Source organism: Prionailurus bengalensis, chromosome C1, assembly GCF_016509475.1.
Source record: "Prionailurus bengalensis isolate Pbe53 chromosome C1, Fcat_Pben_1.1_paternal_pri, whole genome shotgun sequence".
Lineage (NCBI taxonomy): Eukaryota > Metazoa > Chordata > Mammalia > Carnivora > Felidae > Prionailurus > Prionailurus bengalensis.
This window is the reverse complement of record NC_057345.1, coordinates 20,836,159-20,862,572: the sequence shown is the minus strand read 5'-3', so window position 1 is coordinate 20,862,572 and position 26,414 is coordinate 20,836,159. Positions and strand designations below refer to the sequence as shown.

Genomic DNA, 26,414 nt, shown 5'->3' with positions numbered 1-26,414 from the left:
CCATTATAATCACCTGGTAGGTTTGTTAAAAAAAAAAAAAAAAAATCCATGCCCAGGGCTTCTTGTGGATATCTGCCCATTTTTAACATACAAAAAATAGGAATTTCACAAAATCGAAACTAATAGTTGGTGGGTAAGGGAGGACAGCTGAGCATTTGGAAAAAAAATCTCCAAGTGACACTAAGGTACAGTCAGAGTTCAGAGCCACTGCCACAGCTGAAGGTCATAGAGGCGCTCCAAGTTTCTCCTCTCTACAGCCCCCCTCTCCCCACTGCCCCCAGGGATGGCAGTCTTCTAGCTGCGTGGAGGAGAAAACTCCTTAAGTTTAAGAATATACTGGTCATGGGGTTGCTGTGGGTGGCTCAGTTGGTTGAGCATCCGACTTTGGCTCTGGTCATGATCTCCCAGTTTGTGAGTTCGAACCCCACACTGGTTCTCTGCTGTCAGTGCAGAGCCTGCTTCAGATCTTCTGTCCCCCTTTCTCTCTGCCCTTCCCCCACTTGTGTGTGCTCATGCTCTCTCTCTCTCAAAAATAAATAAACATTAAAAAAAAAAAAAAAGAATATGCTGGTCACTACATAAGTTAAGGTTAACCTGAAAATCAGGTAAGAAAGGCCTCGAGACCTTTCCCTCAACCCCCACCTCAAAAACTGTTCCTGTTTCTCTGCACTGAACTCATATCCACAACCTGGGACTGGACTTTGGGAGGCACAAAAATTAAGCAAACTTTTTGGTCTGCCTTTATTCTGAGGTACTCAGATTAAGCAAAGAGGCTCTCTCCATAGACTCCTACCCGATCTAGAAGTTGACACAGAGGTCTAGGGGCAAAGTATTAACGAGCAATAAAATATATGTTTGCCTTGCTCTGTTCTTCATGCCTTGCTCTGTCATTCTCGTGGACACCATGTAAGATATGGTAATTGAAGAAAGGATTTGAGTCTTTTTGGGCACCGTGGCCGGTACTGTCGTAAGAGTAGTTCAAATTCGCCATGATTACACTGAGATATAATATACAAATCACATAAGGACTCATTTCATGCTTTTTCATAATCACTGAGAGAAAATCCAGGTGGGTTAGAGTGCAGATACACGGAGTCAAACAAACAACACAACCTGGCTCTCACCTCCAGCTGCCGAATTGCTGTTTCTCTCTCTTTAATAAGTTCCAGATCCTGTTCAGTGATGGCCACCTCATCCTCCTGGCTCTGCATCTGGTTCCACTCCTCATGGCTGCAAGGAGACAAGCACATTAGTTGATTCCTCCTCTCTAAGGTGTACACGAGACGCCTACAACATCTCGACTACCAGCAGAGCCTATCCAAGGACACTACTAGGGCTCGAACGCCTCTGGTATCAATACAAAGTCCTTGAGGGCCATGTTCTTCCTATCTGGAGGCGAAGAGCTGATAACACCAAGAAAACAAAGTCTCAGCTCCCATGGGCAAAACAGAGATGAAGCAGGATTATAAGGGATGGGACTCCTTGCTGTTTTCCAGCTGGGGGTACACATTCTGCAATCTTGCCAGGGCTTACTAGACAAGGAAAGCGGACAGAGACTTGAAGTCAATGAAGCATACTGGCCCATCCCCTCTCAAAGTGCCAGCTGTGTTGGTCTCCCGGGTACTAAATGGGTGGAGGAGAGCAGGCTAAGTGATCTGTCAGTGCTTTTCCAATTTGTCTAACAGAATCACATCCTCTGGTTTTCAGAAAATTCCTTGAGGTTATGCTTTGGGTTAAACGCCTCTCAAAAGAAAACTAAAATAAAAAGCTAGTGAAATGTTTTAACTCTTCTTTTCAGGTACCATATTTAGAAAAAAGGCACACTACATATTATACTAGACATAAAACACTTTGGAAATCCAGTATTAAGCATTTTCCCAATAGTAGGCATAAGTCAGACATCATCTCCACGGTATTTAAAGGGTTTCCTCCATGCGCTAGAGATACAAAACTGAATAAAATAGATCCCACCAGACACACCTTTGAGGTGCTCACAGTGTAGTGGGGAGAGACAGATACGTACCTATGATAAAGCATTTTAAGTTCTGAATACCACAAATACATTTCTATGCAATTGGTTAATTCAGTTTGGAGAAGTGAAAAAAAGAAGATGTCTTTCAGGTGCAAATTGTTTGCTTTTTTCCTTGTACTGCTCCTAAAAGAATGAGTTGCTTCCGTTTTAGAGATGGGTAAACAGAGACCCAAGGACTTTGAAAAACTTAAATCTGAATTAGAGGTAAAATCCTAATCTGTAGATTCATGTGTTAATACTCACTCCTAGGGAGCCAAGCTCTCTTCCCAACACAAAGGCATCAGGGATTCCTTTGGCTTTTTTATTCACCTTGAAATTATTCCTTCCCTAATTCAAAGATCTTAGAAAAGCCCACGGTTTTGACTTTTTAACTTTATTTGGTGGATTATACTCACCCCACATCTCCCTTTATTTTTCCTTCTTTTCTGTATTGTTTTTTAAAATTAGAGGTGAGTAAAACGTACAGAATCCCATCTCTACCAGCCAGCAGGCTGTATGGATAATTCCTTACCCATCAAATGAGACGAGCTGCTCCTCTCTTTGCCTCTCTTCCGCCTAGAAAGCAGATGGCATTATTGCTGCTGTTATCCAGAAATACGTCACAGACACACAAAACAATGCTCCCTTTCGCTACAGTATAAAGAAGCAACATTCCTTGGCTCCAACAGGATCTGTAAGATGACACAGGCCTCTGGCAATCTGTCTCGACTAGGAAATGGGTGTGAAGTAGCTAAAAGCATATCTGGGCTCAGAACAGCACCCCTACTGAACAGGACAGAGAGAACATGGGTAGGAGAGAGGAGTAAACAGTAATCATGATAACCTATTTTACAATCTATCTGGAGGCAGAATAAGGGAAAGAGTTGAAAACTTGCAAGGAAACAAACTTTCACAACATGTGAAGATTTTTTTAAATGGACATTTATGGCATATCAGGCACTAAAGTGGCAGACTCAGTTCAAAAATCTGTCTAATGCATATATTAAAAACAAGAAAAGATTTTAAAAGAGCAATCTATTCCAATTAGAAAAATTGCCTTTTTATAATAGCAATAATTAAAAGAGCAAACAAAATGGAGAAAATTTCAAAATTCAACCCATCCAGAGGAACACTGTGAGGTTTTTTTGGTTGTTTTTTTTAATTTTTATTCTTTCCCCAGATCAAGAAAGAAACAAAAACCTTGCTAGTGTCCTCAAGCCTACCTATGTGCCCTTCTCCAATTACAAACCCCCTCCCTTGCCCTTAAAGTAATACTACCCTGACTTTATGGTGATCACTTTCTTGTATTTTTAATACAGTGATATGTATCCGTATTTAATACCATTTTACCTGATTTTGAACTTCACATGGAGTTACACACTGTTTGTATTCTTTCATGCTTTGATTGGATCACAACCAGATTGTGCCAGATCCATTCCTGATGCTGAATGTAACTGTGGTTCATGCATCTCCTTACTTAGCTGTATATTATAGTATGTGAACACACCATAATGCATTTATCTGTTCTACAACAGATGGACATTTGGAGGTTTCCAATTTTTGACTGCTACAAAAAATGCTGCTGTAAACATTCTAATACATATATCCTGATATAAAAATTTACAGTTTTCTCTAGGAGAGAACCGATGTGTTCTGAAGTTACAGGCAAAATGTTTTCCAGGGGTTGCTTCACTTCAGACTATAACTGGCCAGGTAGGAAAGTTCCTGTTGTATCGTATCTGTAACAACTACCCTCAGTGTTCACAGAATTTAAAATTTTTGCCCTACTTTTGGACATGAAATAGTACCTCATTGTGGTTTTAATTTGCAGTTTCATAACTACTGAAGAAGTTGAGTACCTCTCCACTTGACCATTATGTAAAATAATACTAAGATGTTATTTGCCGTTTTCCCTGTGTTGATGTTTACACTCATGGAACAAAAACAATGGTGGATAAAACTGCTGGCATTTTAATGCAAATGCAAGGCAGTGGCACCAAACTGCACTACTGTTATTGTATTCTTCATCACTACACACAAAAAAGCCAGTTCGTCCTTAATGAAGCCATTAAAATTATAAACTAAGTATATCTCAAGACCTCGATACAGGTCTTTAAAACATTCCGTATGAGACCTGACGTACACACAAAGCACTTCTGTGCTGTACAGAAATCCAATGCTTGTCTCCAGGAAAAGCACATGTGTAATTGAGCTGCTGGCTGAACTAGCTACTTCCTTTTAGGGGACATCATTTTACATATTTAATATAATTTATATATAAAACTGTTACAAACTTTAAAAAATATGTAAACTTTTAATAAAATTTGTCTATATATATAATTACAAACTTCTGTATGTGTGATATATGTATAACAACCTATGGTTATTCACATGGGTATTTGGCAGGTAAGTTCTTTTTTTCTTTTTTTATGTTTATTTACTTTTGAGACAGAGCATGAGCGGGGGAGGGTTAGAGAAAGGGAGACACAGAATCCGAAGCAGGCTCCAGGCTCTGAGCTGTCAGCACAGAGCCCGATGCGGGGCTTGAACTCCCAGACTGTGAGATCATGACCTGACCTGAAGTTGGATGCTTAACCAACTGAGCCATCCAGGCGCCCCTGGCAGATAAGTTCTTGAAGATGAACAATGTAAGCTTGTCACCTCAAGGACAACAACGGACAGTGTGTGTTGCCAGTGATAAAAAAATCTAGCTTCCAGGGCACCTGGGTGGCTCAGTCAGTTAAGCATCCAACTCTTGATCACAGCTCAGGTCACGATCTCATAGTTTGTGAATTCCAGCCCCTGATCGGGCTCTGAGCTGATAGCGCGGAGGAGCCTGCTTGGAATTCTTTCTCCCTCTCTCTGGCCCTACCCAACTTATGCTCGCTCGCTCTCTCTCTCTCTCAAAATAAATAATAAACTTAAAAAAAAATCTAGCTTTCAAATAAAAAAACCAGAATGCTGGAAAATTTGTATCTACCACTTGTGAACTTAAGAGTTTCACAACTCTCTCAAAGTCTCTTAAAGATTTTTCTGATAAAACTGAAGATAACTATATTACCTTTTGATATTGTATACTGAAGTATATCAACATTTGGAAGACCTGCATAACTTGGGGAATCAATATCTTCCAAATGATAAATACATGATATAAAAATCATATGTGGATAAAAGATCCAATCAAAATACAAAACAGACCAACAGATTTGGATGTACCAGAGTACATCCAAAAGCAGTTATTTTTAATGAAAATCTAATTTATATTTACGTTAATATGTAATGGGTTTATTATGTGTAAATGAATAAACATTTTTAAAACTTCACAGTTTTAATTTCTAGTATTTATCAGTAGATACCATTCATACAAATAACAGCTCTCTGGCGTCCCTAATAATTTTAAGTGTAATATAGGGTCCTGAGATCAAAAAGTCTGAGAAACTACTGCTCTATTGGGTTGTATCTTTTTCATATTGATTCATGGGAATTCTTTTTATATTCTGGTTACTACTAATCCCTTGTCAGGTATACATATACTAATATCTTCTCTCTGTTTGTGGTTTGTCTTTTCACATATTTACCACTTTCTTTGCTCTTCATTCCTTTCTGCTTTTCAGACTTTCCATCTGAGCTCACTGTCCTTTTCCCTAAAGTACATTTTTTAGAATGTTAAGTAAGGTGTGCTGAGAGTAAACTCACTTTTGACTGAAAATGTCTTTAATTAGCCCTCATTCTGGATATCTATTTTCACTGGGTTTAGAATCCTACATAGGCAGTTATTGTCCTTTAGGACATTAAAGACAGTCTTTGACTGGCTTCCACTGTTGATATTGAGAAATCAACTGCCAATCCAACTACTGCATCTTTGAAGGTATTCTATAGTTTCCCTGGCTATTTTTACAATTTTCCTTTTTCTTCGGAGTTCTGAAGTTTCTCTCTGATGTATCTACATGCAAGTCTTTTATTTATTCGTTTTGAGATTTGTTTGCCTTTTTGAAACTGAAGATTAGGGCCTCTCATAAGTTGTAAAATATTACCAGCCATTATCTCTCCAAATATCACCTCTGTTCTAAGTTTGCTCCGCTCTTTATTCTGAAACTCCAATTAAAACTAGGTTAGATCCTTCACTTCATTCTCCATTTCTCATAATCTTTCTTCCTATTTAACTTCTTAACCCCGTGCTACGTGCTGATACATAATATCATAAGATAGAAAATATCAGGGCACCTGGGTAACTCAATTGGTAGAGAGTCCAACTTCGGCTCAGGTCATGATCACAGTTCGTGAGTTCAAGCCCCGCATCTGTGCTGTGCTGACAGCTCAGAGCCTGGAGCCTGCTTCGGATTCTGTGTCTCCCTCCCTCTCTCCCACTGCCCTGCTCATACTCTGTCTCTCAAAATGTGAATAAACGTTAAAAAAAAATTAAAAAAAAAAAGATAGAAAATATCTTCTATTTTCTAGTTAAATCATCAATCAAGTTTTTAGTTTCCATATTTTTCAATTCTAGAAAATATTCTGACTCTTTTCCAAAGTTTTGTATAGTTTCCTGCTTCCTGTAGATGTTTTCAAAATTCTTTTACTTTGGGGCGCCTGGGTGTCTTAGTCAGTTAAGTGTCCGACTTGGGCTCAGGTCATGATCTCACAGTTTGTGGGTTCGAGCCCCGCCATTGGGTTCTGTGTTGACAGCTCAGAGCCTGGAACCTGCTTCGGAATCTGTGTCTCCCTCTCTCTCTGCCCCTCCCCCACTCGTGCTCTGTCTCTCTCTCAAAAAGAAAAACACTAGGAAAAAAATAATGACTTAAAAATTTTTTCTTTTATTTCTTTAAACACAGTAAGTTACAGTTATCTTCTAATTCTAATATATGAAGTCTCTGTAGGTCTATTTCACCTCACTGTTGTTCCTACTAGTTCTTGTTCAGAGTTACTTCTTTGTGTACTTGGTTATTTTTAACCCAGTGCTGATCATTATGCTACAAAAATTGTTTGAGGGTATTCTTTCAGGGCTAGGCTTATCCAACAAGAAAGGATGTGTACTCGCTTCTGCCTGGCACCTAAGTACTCTACATTGCAGAACTACTTGAAGCTTGAGGCTTTGGGGCCATTCATGTAGTATGAATTTGGGCAGTAAATTTGCTTCAAGGTTCCTTTGTGCTACAACTTATTGTCTGAACGTCCCCTCTCCCCTGCTGTCCTCCACCACCTGCTCAGCTCAGTGCTAATACAATCTTTTTGTGGGAAAGAAGGGCTTACTTTTGGCATACCCATCCCTAAAAGAATATAGCCTTTTAGGGTCCAGTTTAATTGGAGCAGCACCTTCTTTTAGATTCCCCACCTTGTGTGTACTCTGGGTTTTGACTTTTGTTCCTCCTCATGCCATAAAAACATCAAAATTGAAGTTCAAGTTTGTCGTCCATAAATGTACTCCATGCAAAAGTGGTTTTAGTGCTCAGCTTACCTCTCTCTATGGATCTCACCTTCTCTTTTATACTTCTGATAAAATTTAGTATTAGTTCATTTCAAAGAGAGGTCTAGTCCAAATAACCTTGCCTGCTATAGTCTAGAAAATAGATTCATTTTTTTCTTTTTTTAAGTCTTTAAGACAAATATAATAGCAAAGAAGTTACATGCAATTCTACCTGTCACTTTTTCAAAACTTTGTGCATATTCCTTTCTGGTCTTTGACCATATGCATACATATTTTATTTTAGTTTTTATTTTAAGTAGGCTCTTCACCCAACGTGGGGCTTGAACTTATGACCCTGAGATTGAGAATCACATGCTCTACTGACTGAGCCAGCCAGGCACCCTGCATACATATTTTTTATATAGGTTGTACCAAACTGGCATTTTCATAGCAGCTAATGTCTCTGTTTATTATCATTGAGATGTGTGTGTGGGGGGTTGGGGATAATAAACAAAAGCTAATGGTCAAAATGGTCAGAGTCAGGAGGGAAAAAAAAACCCAACAACATGGAAAAGAACATCACGAAATTGCAGAGGTCTTCTTTTGGGAATAAACTTACCGAGAGACGAGATCCAGCTCTTGCTCTGGCAATACTCTCCTTTTCTTTTTCAGATACCCTTCTCTGCACAGCCTGGAAATTATTTAAGGCTGCAGAGAAGTCATTCATGAGGCGTTCTTTCTGAAGTTTCTGCTGGCGCTAAGGAAATAAATAAGGACTTGAAATTTCACATTAACCCTGAATAATTTGGTTTTAATTCCCATTAAAAGCAAAACTAGTCCCCCTCAAGATTTCTAACCAAAAAAATTACTATAAAATAAGGTCTTCCTTAAATGAATACATTTGTTCTTTGCTAATTTAAATCCCTCATTAATACCATAGGCCAAGTTTGAATTTTCCTTCTTTCCTCTGACAAACCTGGAAACTGTGTGTCATTTACCTTGTAAGGTAATTTCAGAGAGAATTGCAATTGAGAATTTTGGTTCCCTGGAGAATCTAAAAGCGGAATAAATAACTTTAGGCCCAGAATGAACCCCAAAGAGATTGTTTTATGTTAAAACTATTCATCTATATGGAGTACATAGCTTCCCCCCTCAAACTATGATAATCATTTTCCTTTATACTGTAATGAGGCTTAAAATCTTTGAGAACCTGAAAACTACTTTATTACAGGCTCTCTTTGCTAAGCTTACTGATTCTATGTCTCAAAAAACACATACTGAAAGGACTTGCTATGTGCTGAGAACACAGAAGTAAAAACTCATCCCTGACCTCAAACGGCTTACCATCTACTTACAGATAAAGGATACAGGCACACAAGTCACAACTCATTATAAATAACTGCTATAGTCAATTAATACTATAGGAGTTCAGAGGCAGGTATAATCAGTAAGAACTCAAGTGGTCAAAGATAAATGCCAAGCTAATCAGTTTGGGATTCAACTTCTGAAGAACACAGAGCAACAAAAATGTCTGAGCAAGAAACGTGATGGTACAAAATGATAATTTAGAAGAAAACGTAGTCTGCCACGGTGTACAAGATGGGATGGAAAAAAGAAACAAGTCAAAAAGAGTATTGCAATATTCTAGGTTAAAGGTTAGGAGGACATTGTATCAGTAATGGGAACGCAAAGACATGAGTTTAATAAATTTTATGAGTTAGTGACTGGCTGTGCAGCAAGGGGTTAAAGTCAAGAATGATTCAAATATCACACATGGAAGAGTTATGGTAATACTGAAAGCAAATTTAGACGAAGAAAGTTTCTCCTTTTCTGCGATTTTTTATTTTCACATAAACATTATAACAATAAGTGGGAAAAGCCATAATTCCCTAATCTCATTATCCAAAACTAATTTTTTTTCTTTTTTGAGTAGGCTCCATGCCCAACGTGGCACCTGAATTCACAACCCTGAGATCACGAGTTGCATGCTCCACCAACTGAGCCAGCCAAGGTGCCCCATAAAAATACTATCTTTAAGTATATCATAAACATTTTCCATGTTACCATACTCTTCATAATTATGGTCTTCATTACATAATATTCTACCACGTTGATCTAGTAAATTTTATGTAAACATTCCTTCTAGATTGTTCCCAGTTTTTAACTATTATGAATAAAGTTAATGTGAGCCCTGCTGTAAGTGCTAATATTAATACAGTGTTTACAATGTATCAGTATGGTTATAAGTACTTTACATAATAACTCACTTAACTCATACAACAACCTATAAATTAGGTACTATATATATTTTACAGATCAGAAAACCAAGGCACAGAGAAGTTAACAATTTGCCTAGGATCACACAGTCAGTAAGGGGAAGGGTTAGACTGCAAATCCAAAAACTCTGTCTCTAGACTATAGTTTTTTTTTCTTCAAACTTTTTTCCTTAGGATAAATTTGCAAGAATGGGAATATTAGGTGAAAAGGCACAAACTTCTTTATGACCATAAGTATTATCAATCAGCTTCGTTAAGGGGTTTGGGTCAAATGGGAGGAATTCAGTATAAGACAACACATAATTTTTGATAAAAGCAGATTAAAGTGGGATATTAGAACAGGAATTGGCAATATGGGCCTAGTCCTTAGAGGTTAGGGGCTAGGGCTGGGAAAAGATCTGGGGGTCAAGTTCATAAAGGTCACAGAGAGCTCATAAAAGTAGATAAGCCTCTTGAAGGAGAAAGCAGAGGCTGAGAAAATTAGAGGGTCAATGGCAGAGCCTTGGGACATGCCCACTTCTAGGAAGACCAAGAGTCAGAGAAGGAGGCTGAGACTCCATCTAGGGAAAGAGAAAAGAAGCCAGCAAGGGATACCAGAGTTGGGGGACAGACTGAAAGGGGATCATGGAAAGAAGAAGAAAGTTTCAGTATAGGCAAGATGGGCTGTTTCAAATGAAACAGAAGAGTGACTAAACACTCCAAAAAAAGCGGTGGGGGGGGGGGGTGCCTGGGTGGCTCAATCGGTTAAGCGTCCAACTTCGGCTCAGATCATGATCTCTCAGTTTGCAAGTTCAAGCCCCACATTGGGCTCTGTGCCAACAGCTCAGAGCCTGGAGCTTGCTTCACAGTCTGTGTTTCTCCCTCTCTCTGTCCCTTCATGCTCATGTTCTCTCTCTTTCTCAATAATTAATAAACATTAAAACAAAAATAAAAGACAAAAGGGGGTAGGCACCTGGGTGGCTTAGTCGGTTGAGTGTCCAACTCTTGATTTCAGCTCAGATCATGATCCCAGGGTCGTGGGATCGAGCTCCGTTATCAGGCTCCATGCTGAGCACAGAGCCTGTTTAAGATATTCTCTCTCTCTCTCTCTCTCTCTCTCTCTCTCTCTCTCCCCCTGCCCCTCTCCCCTGCTCGTGCTCCCTCTTCTCTCTCTAAAATTAAAAAAAAAACCCAAAACTCAAAAAAGGCCACTATATTTGGCAAATAGAAGATCACTGCTGATAGCACATGAGGGTGAAAAAAGACCGAAAGCAGGATATATGGTCTGATACACAGAACTGCAGCAAAAAGATGGTGGTAAGGCTAAGATTGATGAGATGAAAAAAGAATCGAAAGGGAAAAGGGTATTCAGCACAACAGGGGAAGGGAATCAAGGAATCACAATTGTAGATCTATTTTGTGTTCCTAATGATCCAAGATAACAGAAGGGAACAACAGCATGCATGATCCAAAAAATAACTTCTTTTTGATTTTGAAATACACTTAATCCTTTTTTTTTTTTTTTTGGTAGCGGATTTAACTATTTTTGTTTAGGCTACTATTTAACTCTTCAGTACTTTCAACACTCAGCTTTCATCAAACCCTTAGACTCCTTTTTCATTACTACTAAAACCATCTACAAGTGTGTTTTCCGTAAGTACCCAGCTGGGAAGAGGAAAGGGGTAATTTGGGAACAATATGGGGATATTGGACGGCAAGGGGAACTGGTCCCTAAGTGAAATATCAGTATGAGTAACAACTGAGCAGCACACACAAGGATAACCAAAGCTGATTACATTAAGATCACTTTTTATCCTAGCTGCTTTGTAGCACGACAAAGCATCTAGTCTTGGCTCCTCTCTTGTGCAAGGGGGCGCCAAAACTCCAAAGACTAAACATAGGCTTCAGGTATGGGTTAAACTAACATTTTCAAACTTTTTGATGGAGACATGCAGTAAGAATGAGACATCTTGGGGGGGCACCTGGGTGGCTCAGTTGGTTGAACATCTGACTCTTGATTTCCGCTCTGGTCCTGATCTCATGGTTCATGAGTTCAAACCCCCTATCTTGGCTCTGCAATGACAATGCAGAGCCTGCTTGGGATTCTCGCCTCTGTCCCTCCCCAGCTCATGCGTGCACCCCACCCCCCACTACCAACTCTCTCTCTCAAAAATAAACATAAAAAAAAAAAAAAAAGAAGAGGGGCGCCTGGGTTGCGCAGTCGGTTAAGCATCCGACTTCAGCCAGGTCACGATCTCGTGGTCCGTGAGTTCGGGCCCCGCGTCGGGCTCTGGGCTGACAGCTCAGAGCCTGGAGCCTGTTTCCGATTCTGTGTCTCCCTCTCTCTCTGCCCCTCCCCCGTTCATGCTCTGTCTCTCTCTGTCCCAAAAACAAATAAAAAAATGTTGAAAAAAAAAAAAAAAAAAGAAGAAGAATGTGACATCTTGACCTACTACCATATATACATATATGTATGAAATGGAAGCTTTCTGTAATATATATTTCCCTTTATTACATGGCACACATGTTTTTTCATGTTTTAAGTAATTAATTAATTTATTTTTAAATGTTTATTTTTGAGAGAGGGAGCACGGGGGAGGAGCAGATAGAGAGGGAGACACAGAATCTGAAGCAGGCTCTACGTTGACAGCAGAGAGCCCAACACAGGGCTTGAACTCATGAACCATGCAATCATGACCTGAGCTGAAGTCAGACACTTAACCAACCAAGCCACCAGGTGCTCCTATTTTTGAGAGAGAGAGAGAAAGAGCATGCATACATGTGCTCTAGTTGAGGAGGGGTAGAGAGTGAGGGGGACAGAGGATCTGAAGCAGGCTCTGTGCTGATAGCAGAGAGCCTGATGCGGGGCTTGAACTCACGAACCGTGAAGTCATGACCTAAGCCATAGTCGGATGCTTAACCAAGTGAGCCACCCAGGTACCCATACATGGTATACATTCTGATATTTCTACTCTATTTCATTTTTAAAAACATTTTTAATGTTTATTTGCTTTTGAGAGAGAAAGAGACAGAGAGACAGAGGTGCGAGTCAGGGAGGGGCAGAGAGAGAGGGAGACACAGAACCCGAAGCAGACTCCAGGCTCTGAGCTATCAGCACAGAGCCTGATGTGGGGCTCAAACTCACAAACTGAGAGATCATGACTTGAGCCGAAGTCAGACGCTCAACTGACTGAGCCACCCAGGTGCCTCTATTTCATTTTTTTAAATGATCACAGCACACTAGCATTATTTCACGTTCCACCTAGCTACAACTCACAAGATGAAAAACAACCAGAATAGGGAAGTTGTAGGCCTTGTCTTTAGAGCCATCAGAGATAAAACATCATAAAAAAAAATTCAATAATAAAAAGCCAGATGGAATCACAGTAGGCTAAGGTAGATGGAGAAGGTTTTTTTCTAGGAGGAGAGGATTTGAGGTAGACCATGAATGATAGGGAATAACAGGTCAAACCACAATAAAGAAGGAGGCACGCTGACTTCAGGAACGTGTGAAGAAAAGGGCTGGCACATCAAGGGAACAATGAACTCCAGTAAAAAGTGTGTGTTTTTAAAGGATTTCAATGACCACTGAATAAAATAACTTGAAAAGAGACATCTTTTCCCCTGAGCATTTCTTCAACCTGAGGCCTATCAGTGACTCATGATGGGACGTGAAAGTAACTGCAAAATAGAAAGGAAAAACATCTGATTGAAATTATTTACAGAGACTGCATGCAAAACAAAGCAGAACCAAACATAAAGCTGCTAGCCAAACCCCAGAGATGCAAACGCTGAGATTCCTTTCCAGTTAAGCTCATTTTATTAATATATTCAACATTATTATTAAAAATAGCCACAGATATTGAGTAGCTACTAATTGCCAGGCACTCTGCAAGATCTGGTGCATACATTCTTCCTATCGTCACAACAGTCACATAACCCTGTTTTACAGATAAGGAAACTGAGGGTCAGAGAAGGTCTACCTAGCACCAAAGGCCAAGTCACTTTAGTTTCACACACTGCCTTCCCATTAAAACGAAGTCCTTTCCTATTTTTTTTAATTATTTTTAAATTTACATCCAAGTTAGTAAGCATATAGTGCAACAGTGATTTCTGGAGTAGACTCCTTAATGCTCCTTCCCCATTTAGCCCATCCCCCCTCCCACAACTCTTCCAGTAACCCTCTGTTCGTTCCCCATACTTATGAGTATGTTTTGTCCCCCTCCCTGTTTTTATATTTTGTTTCCCTTCCCTTATGTTCATCTGTTTTGTCTCTTAAAGTCCTCATGTGAGTGAAGTCATATGATTTTTGTCTTTCTCTGACTAATTTCACTTAGCATAATACCCTCCAGTTCCATCCATGTAGTTGCAAATGGCAAGATTTCATTCTTTTTGACTGCCGAGTAATACTCCATTGTATATATATCCCACATCTTCTTTATCCATTCATCCATCGATGGACATTTGGGCTCTTTCCATACTTTGGCTATTGCTGATAGTGCTGCTATAAACATGGGAGTGCATGTGTCCTTTCGAAACAGCACACCTGTATCCCGTGGATAAATGCCTAGTAGTGCAATTGCTGGGTCATAGGGTAGTTCTATTTTTAGCTTTTTGAGGAACCTCCATACTGTTTTCCAGAGTGGCTGCACCAGCTTGCATTGCCACCAACAATGCAAAAGAGATCCTCTTTCTCTGCATCCTCGCCAACATCTGTTGTTGCCTGAGTTGTTCATGTTAGCCATTCTGACAGGTGTAAGGTGGTATCTCATTGTGGTTTTGATTTGTATTTCCCTGATGATGAGTGACGTTGAGCATTTTTTCATGTGTCGGTTGGCCATCTGGATGTCTTCCTTGGAGAAGTGTCTATTCATGTCTTTTGCCCATTTCTTCACTGGATTATTTGTTTTTTGGGTGTTAAGTTTGATAAGTTCTTTATAGATTTTGGATACTAACCCTTTATCTGATATGTCATTTGCAAATATCTTCTCCCATTCTGTTGGTTGCCTCTTAGTTTTGCTGATTGTTTCCTTCACTGTGCAGAAGCTTTTTATTTTGATGAAGTCCCAGTTCATTTTTGCTTTTGTTTCCCTTGCCTCTGGAGACATGTTGAGTAAGAAGTTGCTGTGGGCAAGATCAAAGAGGTTTTTGCCTGCTTTCTCTCGAGGATTTTGATGGCTTCCTGTCTTACATTGAGGTCTTTCATCCATTTTGAGTTTATTTTTGTGTATGGTGTAAGAAAGTGGGTCCAGGTTCTTCTGCATGTTGCTGTCCAGTTTTCCCAGCACCAATTGCTGAAGAGACTATCTTTATTCCATTGGATATTCTTTCCTGCTTTGTCAAAGATTAGTTGGCCATACGTTTGTGGGTCCATTTCTGGGTTCTCTATTCCGTTCCATTGACCTGAGTGTCTGTTCTTGTGGCAGTACCATACTGTCTTGATGATTACAGCTTTGTAGTATAGCTTGAAGTCTGGGATTGTAATGCCTCCTGCTTTGGTTTTCCCTTTTTTTTTTTTTTTTAATTTTTTTTTCAACGTTTATTTATTTTTGGGACAGAGAGAGACAGAGCATGAACGGGGGAGGGGCAGAGAGAGAGGGAGACACAGAATCGGAAACTGGCTCCAGGCTCTGAGCCATCAGCCCAGAGCCTGACGCGGGGCTCGAACTCCCGGACCGCGAGATCGTGACCTGGCTGAAGTCGGACACTTAACCGACTGCGCCACCCAGGCACCCCTTGGTTTTCTTTTTCAAGATTGCTTTGGCTATCCGGGGTCTTTTCTGGTTCCATACAAATTTTAGGATTATTTGTTCTAGCTCTGTGAAGAATGCTGGTGTTACTTTGATAGGGATTGCATTGAATATGTAGATTGCTTTGAGTGGTATCGACATTTTAACAATATTTGTTCTTCCTATCCAGGAGCATGGAATCTTTTTCCATTTTTTTGTGTTTTCTTCAATTTCTTTCAGAAGCCTTCTATAGTTTTCAGTGTATAGCTTTTTCACCTTTTAGATTTATTCCTAGGTATTTTATGGTTTTTTGTGCAACTGTAAATGGGATCGATTCCTTGATTTCTCTGTCGCTTCATTGTTGGTGTATAGGAATGCAACCAATTTCTGTGCATTGATTTTATATCCTGCAACTTTGCTGAATTCATGAATCAATTCTAGCAGCTTTTTGGTGGAATCTTTTGGGTTTTCCATATAGAGTATCATGTCATCTGTGAAGAGTGAAAGTTTGACCTCCTCCTGGCCAATTTGGATGCCTTTTATTTCTTTGTGTTGTCTGTTGCAGAGGCTAAGACTTCCAATACTATGTTGAATAACAGTGGCGAGAGTGGACATCCCTGTCTTGTTCCTGACCTTAGGGGGAAAGCTCTCAGTTTTTCCCCATTGAGGATGATATTAGTGTTGGGTCGTTCATATATGGCTTTTATGATCTCGAGGTATGCTCCTTCTATCCCTACTTTCTTGAGGGTTTTTATCAATAAAGGATGCTGTATTTTGTCAAATGCTTTCTCTGCATCAATTGAGAGGATCATACGGTTCTTGTCCTTTCTTTTATTGATGTGATGAACCACATTAATTGTTTTGTGGATATTGAACCAGCCCTGCATCCCAGGTATAAATCTCACTTGGTCACAGTGAATAACTTTTTAAATGTATTGTTGGATCCAGTTGGCTAATATCTTGTTGAGAATTTCTGCATCCATATTCATCACGGAAATTGGTCTACAGTTCTCCTTTTAGCATGGTCTCTGTCTGGTTTTGGAATCAAGGTAATGCTAGCTTCATAGGAAGAGTTTGGAAGTTTTCCTTCCATTTCTATTTTTTTGGAACAGTTTCAAGAGAATAGGTGTTAACTCTTTCTTAAATGTTTGGTAGAATTCCCCTGGAAAGCCATCTGGCCCTGGACTCTTGTTTTTTGGCAGGTTTTTGATTACTAATTCGATTTCCTTACTGGTTATGGGTCTGTTCAAATTTTCTATTTCTTCCTGTTTCAGTTTTGGTAGTGTATATGTTTCTAGGAATTTTTTCATTTCTTCCAGATTACCCATTTTATTGGCATATAATTGCTCATAATATTCTCTTATTATTTTTATTTCTGTTGTATTGGTTGTGATCTCTCCTCTTTCATTCTTGATTTTATTTGGGTCCTTTCCTTTTTCTTCTTGATCAAACTGGCTAGTGGTTTATCAATTTTGTTAATTCTTTCGAAGAATCAGCTTCTGGTTTCATTGTTAGACTGGTTTTTTTTGGTTTCGATAGCATTAATTCCTGCTCTAATCTTTATTATTTCCTGTCTTCTGCTGGTTTGGGGTTTTATTTGCTGTTCTTTTTCCAGCTCCTTAAGGCGTAAGGTTAGGTTGTGTATCTGAGATCTTTCTTCCTTCTTTAGGAAGGCCTGGATTGCCATATACTTTCCTCTTATGACCACCTTTGCTGCATCCCAGAGGTTTTGGGTTGTGGTGTTATCATTTTCATTGACTTCCATATACTTTTTAATTTCCTCTTTAACTGCTTGGTTAGCCCATTCATTCTTTAGTAGGATGTTCTTCAGTCTCCAAGTATTTGTTACCTTCCCAAATTTTTTCTTGTGACTGATCTCAAGTTTCATAGCGTTGTGGTCTGAAAATATGCACAGTATGATCTTGACCTTTTTGTACTTGCTGAGGGCTGATTTGTGTCCTAGTATGTGGTCTATTCTGGAGAATGTTCCATGTGCACTGGAGAAGAATGTATATTCTGCTGCTTTAGGATGAAATGTTCTGAATATATCTGTTAAGTCCATCTGGTCCAGTGTGTCATTCAAAGCCATTGTTTCCTTGTTGATTTTTTGATTAGATGATCTGTCCATTGCTGTGAGTGGGGTAAAGTCTCCTACTATTATGGTATTACTATCGATGAGTTTCTTTATGTTTGTGATTAACTGATTTATATATTTGGGCGCTTCCACATTTGGCACATAAATGTTTACAACTGTTAGGTCTTCTTGGTCTATAGACCCCTTGATTATAATGCCCTTCTGCATCTCTTGATACAGTCTTTATTTTAAAGTCTGGACTGTCTGATATAAGTATGGCTACTCTGGCTTTCTTTTGTTGACCATTAGCATGATAGATGGTTCTCCGTCCCCTTATTTTCAATCTGAAGGTGTCTTTAGGTCTAAAGTGGGTCTCTTGTAAACAGCATATAGATGGATCTTGTTTCCTTAGCCATTCTGTTACCCTATGTCTTTTGATTGGAGCATTGAGTCCATTGACATTTAGAGTGAGTACTGAAAGATATGAATTTATTGCCATTATGATGCTTGTAGAGTTGGAGTTTCTGGTGGTGTTCTCTGGTCCTTTCTAATCTTTTGTTGCTTTTGGTATTTATATATATGTATATATATTTTCATCTTTTCTCCCCTCAGAAGGTCCCCCTTAAAATTTCTTGCAGGGCTGGTTTAGTGGTCACAAACTCCTTTAATTTTTGTTTGTCTGGAAAACTTTTTCTCTCTCATGAAGTCCTTTCCTATTAAACAAACATACACACATATACACCCCAGAAAATACCTACCTGTTCCGAAGCAGATAAGGGAAGAGGCAAGGCCCCTAACTCCTTCAGTAACTCATTTGTTTCCTTGGCAAGCTGATTTGTGGAGTGCTGTAACTGCTGCCTGAGAGAGAAAAGACATGATTCAGGGTATTCCCACCGCTCAAGAGCTGTCACACTTTGTGCCAGCTGGTGCTCACAGTGCCTTGCGATGCAGGGAATGAAACAGTACTTGAAGGAATGGGTTCCCAGAGGCCCAGGTCCCCCCCCACACAAAATTCCACAAATACGACTCAGTCCAAACCATGTTCCTCAGTAGAAAGAACCTGCCTCAGTGAAACCTGCGGATCAGGTATTTTAACTCCGCACGGAGACAAGAAAAGCCTATCAGCAGTTCTGATAGAAATTTAAGAGCAGCTGCCCCCACACCTAACTCGAATAGTTGGAACACACTGAGTTCTCACAAAACTTACGTTGAACTGCCCGGCAGTTCTGCACAGCTGCTGCCTGTCACAGGCCACTGACTGGAGACAAAATCCAGACACTGGGGGTTGGAGGAAATATGCACTAAAAGCACAGTATCCACCCTAGGGAACAACCTCCAAAGATCTACACCCACGTTCTTGCTTAAAGCTGGTGCTTTTTCAGCTTTAAACTTGGCTCTCTACTGTCCTTCATGCTTGACTTTCTGGCTCTTCCCTCCAAAACAAAGAAGCCCTGTACTGTGTAAAAACACATACGGAGTATAAGAGAAGGGAAATTAAAGAGGAAAGAATATACATTATATTAAGTGGGATTGGAAAGTAGTGGAAACCCTAAAAGAGCTCCTTTTAGTCATGGTTTCCTCTACTCTCTCTCCATTTCTACAAAGGTTTTAAGGGAGGACAAAGAAACCACACTACTAATCGTTAGTGTTTTTTCACTGCAAAGGGGCCTCCAAGATTAAAAGACAAGGGAGTCAAAACAAGAGGCAGTCAATTAAGGGCCTGAACCTCCCAGACATGACTAACACATGACCAACACAAAGATTTTTCACATCTCCCTAGAAAAAGCTCAGAGTAGTAAGTCAGTCTCTCAATTCACACCATCAAGGACAGGAAACACAGAATATCCTTCAATATATCTTAAAGATGAAGAATAAAACTTCCGAAAGCAGAAATGGGGTCAAGGAGGATGTAATAAAAAGATTCATGAGTCCCTACTACCAGTCCATTCTCCTCTCCCTCAGACGCCCCTCCGGTCATTCGGAATACATTTTTCTAGTGTTTATGGTTGGAAATCCCACTAGACTAGCTGACCTCTGCAGATCATCAGGAGTCCTGTGCCAACAAGGAGGCTCATTTAGGCAGAATATAGTTTAACAGTGGTAGGAGTTCCCTTCTCTACTTCCTCAAATTCCTAAACTGCCCAAGGAAGAAAGAATCGGAGTTCAAGGATTTTGAAAGGCAATGGAGATCACAAACCATGAATATATTTTGGTGCCCCTCTTCTAGATCCAACTATTACTTCATGTCCCACTGCCTGTCATTCTGACTCCATAGGCCTGAAACCTAAGTGAGCTGCTATGCAGCAAGGACAGTAAGTGCATCCTAGAGGGCCCTCACCAAACCCAACCTCGTTAGGAAGCTACTCACAGATTTTCCTGTAGTTTGCTTGAGTCCTGCTTAGTTCCTAGTTGGCTCATCAAATTCTTTATCTGAGCAGCTAGGGAAAGGGGGAAAAAGATTTATTTAAAAGAAAAATACATTCATCATGAGCACCCTACTTCTTAGATCGCTGGTCTCTCTCCACATCCTGAATAAGTTCATGCAACTAACAAAAAGCATGCTGTGATCAAAACTTTGGCATATACATTCCCTTCTGAAACCAACCGAGGTTCACCTTTCTCCTATAGAGTAACTATGTCACCAAGTAGGGGGTGGCAGTTTCGATCATCATTCTCAAAGAACTTCCAAAATTTTCTAGATTTCCCATGGTGCTGGTTTAATATTTCAATACCTTTGGAAGGGGCCTTAATACCAAATATCAACTCCTAACAATGAAAATTTAAATTCATAAAACAATAATTTTTCTATAGCAAACACTTTGGGAAAGACAATGTACATTTGTTATCAATAATAAATTACTATCAACTGAGCACCTCTATGTGCCAGGCACTATATCAGGAGCTTTGTAGGCGTTATTTTATTAATTTTCATAGCAACAATCCGAAGTAGATATATCTTCATTTTGCAGATGAGGAAATACATTTAGAAAAGTTATATCAGTTAAATTTACAGAAGTTAATTATGTCAAGATACACAATAAGTGTTACGGCAAAAAATTCACTCACAGGTACATCAAACTCTAAGGCCTATGTTCTTTTACCTATGTTGTCTTATAGTCAAATATGTGTTTTTGTCCACATAACGTTCTCTATCTTTTCCTAGGTATTTTGCTAACACTAGCTCATGTTTAAATTCTAGATATTTAGGCCTCTAACCCTGGACTAGGAAAGCAGAGGTCCAGAGGAAGTGATCATCTATCAATAAGAAGAAAGACTCTAACACCAGCCTGCCTGGGAATGTGAATGGCCCCGTATACCTTACTGATTTGTGTAACAGAAGTAGAGCGCTGATTTCTTTTCTTTTTTTCTTATTCTAAATATCTTTGGGTTTTGTGGGGTTTTTTGAAGTGTAGTTGACCCTTTGATTTCCTTTTTATCCTGCTCTCTGTTCTTTTGCTGGTTGGCAGGGAGGATAAAGAAAATAGATTCATTCATTCATTCGCTTGAAGAGATTGGGATTTTGTTTTATTTATTTTCTGTTGTTTGCTTGCTTGTTGTTTTTTTCTTTTAATGTTTATTTTTGAGAGAGAGAGAGAGAGAGACAGAGCACAAGTCGGGGGGAGAGGCAGGGAGAAAGGGAGACAGAATCTGAAGTAGGCTCCAGGCTCTGAGCTGTCAGCACAGAGCCCAACACTGGGCTCAAAACCACAAACTGTGAGATCATGACCTGAGCCGAAGTTGGACGCCTAACCGACTGAGCCACCCAGGCGCCCCTTGCTTGCTTGCTTGCTTGCGAGCATTCATTATCTTCTATTCCAAGTTGCTGGGGTATAGAACATAATAACAGTGTATTCTTTTACCAGAGGAATCGTGGTTATATTCAAGTTTCACCAGAACTTTAAGAGATAATATAACACAATAGGTATGACTCCTCCAACCAAAACACAGTTTCCTTTGTGAGGGGCTTTCCTATTCTCTCAGTATTAATGCCAAAATTTCACTTGTGAGATATCAGACTGCTAAATGACTGGCTTAGTGGAAGATGAGGAGGAAGTATATAATATATATTATAGGGGCAACGTATACAATGCTACCATATCCAGTAAGAAAGAATCTTCACTTACTAGAACTTTGAATTTTAAAAATTAGTAGTTTCTGGGGCACCTGGTTGACTCAGTTGGTTAAATGTCCAACCTCAGCTCAGGTCATGATCTCATGGTTCGTAAATTCAAGCCCCACATTGGGCTCTCTGCTATCAGTGCAGAGCCCGCTTCAGATACTCTGCCTCCTCTCTCTCTGCTCTTCCCCCGCCCCCCCCCCACTCTCTCTCTCGCAAAAATAAATAAACATACAAAAATAAAAAATAAAAATAAAAATTAGTAGTTCCTGGGATGCCTGCATGGCTCAGATGGTTAAGCATCTGACTCTTGATTCGTGGCATCCAGCCCCATGTTGGGCTTTGTGCTGACAGCACTGAGCCTACTTGGGATTCTCTCCCCTTCTCTCAAAACAAGTAAATAAACATTTAAAAAAGATTAGAAGACAGAAGAATTTAAAAATTAAAAAAATTACTGTTTTCTCATGATAGGGTGCTCCTTAAAATAACAAAATTTGGGGTTTGGTCTTTTTTTTTTTCATTTTATTTTTTATTTTTTAAAATTTACAATCTTAGTTAGCATATAGTGCAACAACGATTTCAGGAGTAGATTCCTTAGTGCCCCGTACCCATTTAGCCCATCCCCCCTCCTGCAACCCCTCCAGTAACCCTCAGTTTGTTCTCCATATTTATGAGTCTCTTCTGTTTTGTCCCCCTCCATGTTTTTATATTATTTTTGTTTCCCTTCCCTTATGTTCATCTGTTTTGTCTCTTAAAGTCCTCATATGAGTGAAGTCATATGATATTTGTCTTTCTCTGACTAATTTCACTTAGCATAATACCCTCCAGTTCCATCCACATAGTTGCCAACTGCAAGATTTCATTCTTTTTTGATTGCCGAGCAATACTCCATTGTATATATATACCACATCTTCTTTATCCATTCATCCATCGATGGACATTTGGGCTCTTTCCATACTTTGGCTATTGTTGATAGTGGGGCTAGGTCTTAATCGTGCCCCTAATTTGGTCACCAAGAATAGTAAAAATGCAAGCTGAGGTTTATTAAGTACCAGTTACCTTACAAAAACACTGATAAACTAATAGCTTCCAAGTCTGATTAGAAACAATGACTAAGCCAAATCTGATTGTTGGGTGACTCTACTCCCAAGTAGAAACTGAACAAACTCATCCTTAGCAATATGTACAAGTTACTTCTCTCTAGCCAAAATCGCTGTATCATACGTGTTATAAAACAAAAAATTCCAAAGTCAAGAATATATAAACTTGTAGCACTTCAAATTATGATTTTATCTTATTTTGGGACTGTTTTTTTTTTTTTTTTTTTTTTTTAGCAAAAACGTAACTCCAATTTTATAACAAATATAGTGTTCAAGTGATTAAAATTGTGCCTTTTGACCAACTTCATAAAATATATTTATTCTATTAAATGAGGGTTCCTTTTAGCTTAATGGTTCCACAGGAAAATGTAAACACCATAATTTTGCTAAGACAGCATCCTACAAGATAAAATTTTTCATCACTAACATATGGAATTTCCCCTTATCTCAGTCAAATAGGAATTAGGATACCACTAGAGCTATCAACTGGCTATCCATATAAATAATTTATAAGAGGGCATTAGCATTAATTGAGCATTTCTTCTGTGCCAGACAATTGGTTAAGTACTTGATGTGATATAATAGAAAATATATTGGGTCTTTGTCCCCAGATCCTGGCACAAAGCACCTAAAACCCTTGGAATTTTGTGCACAATGGGAGTGTCTTTTGTTATTCATAAAGGCCCCCTTCTGAGCACACTGAGTTTATGCTCCTGGGGTGACTTAAAGTTAGATAGCCTTACGCTGGGTGGGGCTAGTCAGAAGAATGACCAAGTGATTAGAAGGTTAGAACTTTCAGCCCCACCCACAGACTTTAGGGAAATGGGGGGTGGGAGGGTGATAGGCACTACAGATTAAGCTCTATAAAAACTCTTCAAGTATACTTGATGAACTTCTGGGTTGGTCAACAGCTGAAGATACACAGACGGTGTCAGAGGGTGTCCAAGCCCCTTCCTTGAATGGGCATCTCTTCTACCTGGCTGTTCCCGAATTATGCTCTCTTATAATACACTGGTAATCTAGTAAGCAAATGTTTTCCTGAATTATGTGAGGTGCTCTAACAAATTAATCAAACTCAAGGAGGGGCTCATGGGAACCTCTGATTTTACAGCCCACTGGTCAGAAGCACATGTGACAACCGAACTTGTAACTGATATCTGAAAAGGGATAGTCACATGGGACCCAGTCCTTAACCTGTGGGATCTGATATTAACTCCAGGTAGAAGTGTCAGAATTGAGTTAAATTGTAGGAAATCCAACTGGTGTTTGAAGAATCTCAGAATTGTCTGGTGTATGGAAAACCCACACATCTGATGTCAGAAGTATTTAAAGTGGAGGAAACACAGGAGTATTTTTCCTTTACACTTGATAAGCATTATCTTATTTGATTCCAAAAACCCTTTGAATAAGCATTATGCTCTCAATATTATAGATGGGCTCACTGAGGCTCACAAGCACAACAACACTGATTTATTCATCCATCCATCCGTCTCTCCATTCATTCAGGATACCTACTTTACACTGTCCTATGCTCTAGAAGAATCTGCTCTCAAGAAGGTAACATTTTAGGAGCACCTGGGTGGCTCAGTCTGTTAAGCCTCCAACTCTTAATTTTGGCTCAGGTCACGATCTCACTGTTTGTGAGATCAAGCCCCACATCAGGCTCTGTGTTGACAGCGTGAGCCTGCTTGGGATTTCTCTCTCTCCCTTTCTGTCTCTCTGTCTCTCTGTCTGTCTCTCTCTCTGCCTTTCCCCCAAGCTCGCTCTCGATCTCTCTCAAAATAAATAAACATTTTTTAGAAAGAGAAGCTAACACTTTAAAGAGACAATAAGTATATATCTGGTGGTGATAAGTACTATAAAGAAAAATAAATTCAGGTAAGGGCTGGAAAGACAGGGCAAGGAGAGAGTGCTCGTTTTACATAGGGTGGTTAGAGAAAACCTCTCTGAGAAGGTGACACAGAGAAGAGATCTAAAGGAAGTGAAAGATCAAGTTATCCAAATATATGGGGGAGAAGCTTTCTAACAAAGAGAGTATTAAGGCAAAGTCCCAAGGCAAGAGTGCTTCCTGTGAAGGAGGAACAGTGAGGAGACCATTGTGGCTAACTAAATAGAGCAAGCAAGAGAGAGGAAAAGTGGACAAAGAGGCAGAGGCCAGATCATATAGGGCCTTGTAAACTAGAGCAAGGACTTCAACTTGTAATGAAATGGGAAGCCACGGAGTATCATAATAACCAGAACTCAAGCCCAGGGCAAATTCCAACGGCTATATTCTTCGTGCCACATTATGTTTCTCAAAAGGCTGACGCTAAATGGAAACAGAATGAAGTAACACAGGGCAGGTCTCAATTCCAGTGTTCCACTTAGCCCCACCCTGCTTATCTGATAACTCCCCAACTGAACAGCTCTCTGCTCCAGGTAGGCTGATGCCCTTGCTCTAACCTGTTCTCTTCCCAACTCCCTCCCACCTTTGGGAACACTCCTGTGTACTCACCGGAGTCCAGCAGAGTGCCAGGCACCCAGTGGGTACATAAGTCATTGTTGACTGAGTTAACCTCCCTTTTATATCATGACACTTTATTTAAGACATAAGCTATGAATGAACATGAGCGAGGAATAATTGAGACCTGACCTCTAAGCCAGATTTGACCACTAACTAGATGTATGGCACCAACCAAGTTCATTTCATGTAGTTGGGTTTCTTTTCACCAAATGTCTGTGGCATTCAGGTTTAACTTGCATATATTGAGTACTAACTATCGTTATAATACTAGTTGTGGGGGTGAAGTGTTTTCTCATTATAAAATCTCGTTTTTTCTTTCTTTTTTCTTTAAACATTTTGTAGTATTTATTTTTGAGAGAGAGAGAGAGAGAGAGAGAGAGAGAGAGAGAGTGTGTGTGAGTGGGGGAGGGGCAGACAGAGAGGGAGACACAGAATCTGAAGGAGGCTCCAGGCTCTGAGCTGTCAGCACAGAGCCCGACACAGGGCTCAAACTCACGAACCATGACCAGAGCTGAAGTCAGATGCTTAATCAACTGAGCCACCCAGGCACCCCCCCCCTTTTTTTTTAAGTTTATTTATTTTGAGAGAGACAGCATTAGTGGGGGAGGCACAGAGAGAGGGAGAGATAGAGAATCCAAGCAGGCTGTGTGCTGTCAGCACAGTCTGATGTGGGGCTCAAACCCAAGAACTGTGAGATCTTGACCTGAGCCGAAAACAAGAGGCAGTCACTTAACCAACAGAGCCACCCGGGCGCCCCTCCTCATAAAATATTTACAACTATGTGAGGATGAAATGATCTCTGAGTATTCCCATCACTCCTCAGTGCTAAAATTCAACAATATGAATAAGCATAGTCCCAGAACGATGCTATGTAACCAAGGAGTGTTTTTGGCAAGCCAGAGTTTGGCTTAGAGAGGTTCCACGTGTGTACAGATGAGACTGGACTGAGTTTGTGCCTCTGGAGGGCAGGGACCACATTCTACTCATTTTTGTATTTGCGTAACCACGCGCGCGCGCGCGCACACACACATACACACACACACACCCCACACACTCCCCCCTCCAGAAAATAGTTGGTTGAATATATGATGACACATTAAGGTAGATCTTTAAAAAGTTCAAGGAAACAGAGCTCCTATCATTGACTGTCTTTATAAAGTGGAGCACTCTCCTTAGAAACGCTAGAGATATGTTGAAGTATCAAGTTATTAATCATCTATCAAA

The 26,414-nt window shown here is 39.9% G+C and overlaps 1 protein-coding gene across 1 annotated transcript in view; it reads right to left on the bottom strand.

Moving 5' to 3' along the window:
- The window catches only part of STX12 (syntaxin 12), a 42,645-nt gene that overhangs the window by 7,764 nt on the left and 8,467 nt on the right, over nucleotides 1–26,414 (bottom strand). The window contains exons 2-6 of the mRNA XM_043574205.1: nucleotides 19,839–19,908; nucleotides 18,229–18,328; nucleotides 8,032–8,169; nucleotides 2,544–2,587; nucleotides 1,125–1,230 (exon numbers count right to left, since the gene is read on the bottom strand). Coding sequence (XP_043430140.1) covers nucleotides 1,125–1,230; nucleotides 2,544–2,587; nucleotides 8,032–8,169; nucleotides 18,229–18,328; nucleotides 19,839–19,908 — 458 coding nt within the window. The remainder of the gene's footprint in view (nucleotides 1–1,124; nucleotides 1,231–2,543; nucleotides 2,588–8,031; nucleotides 8,170–18,228; nucleotides 18,329–19,838; nucleotides 19,909–26,414) is intronic.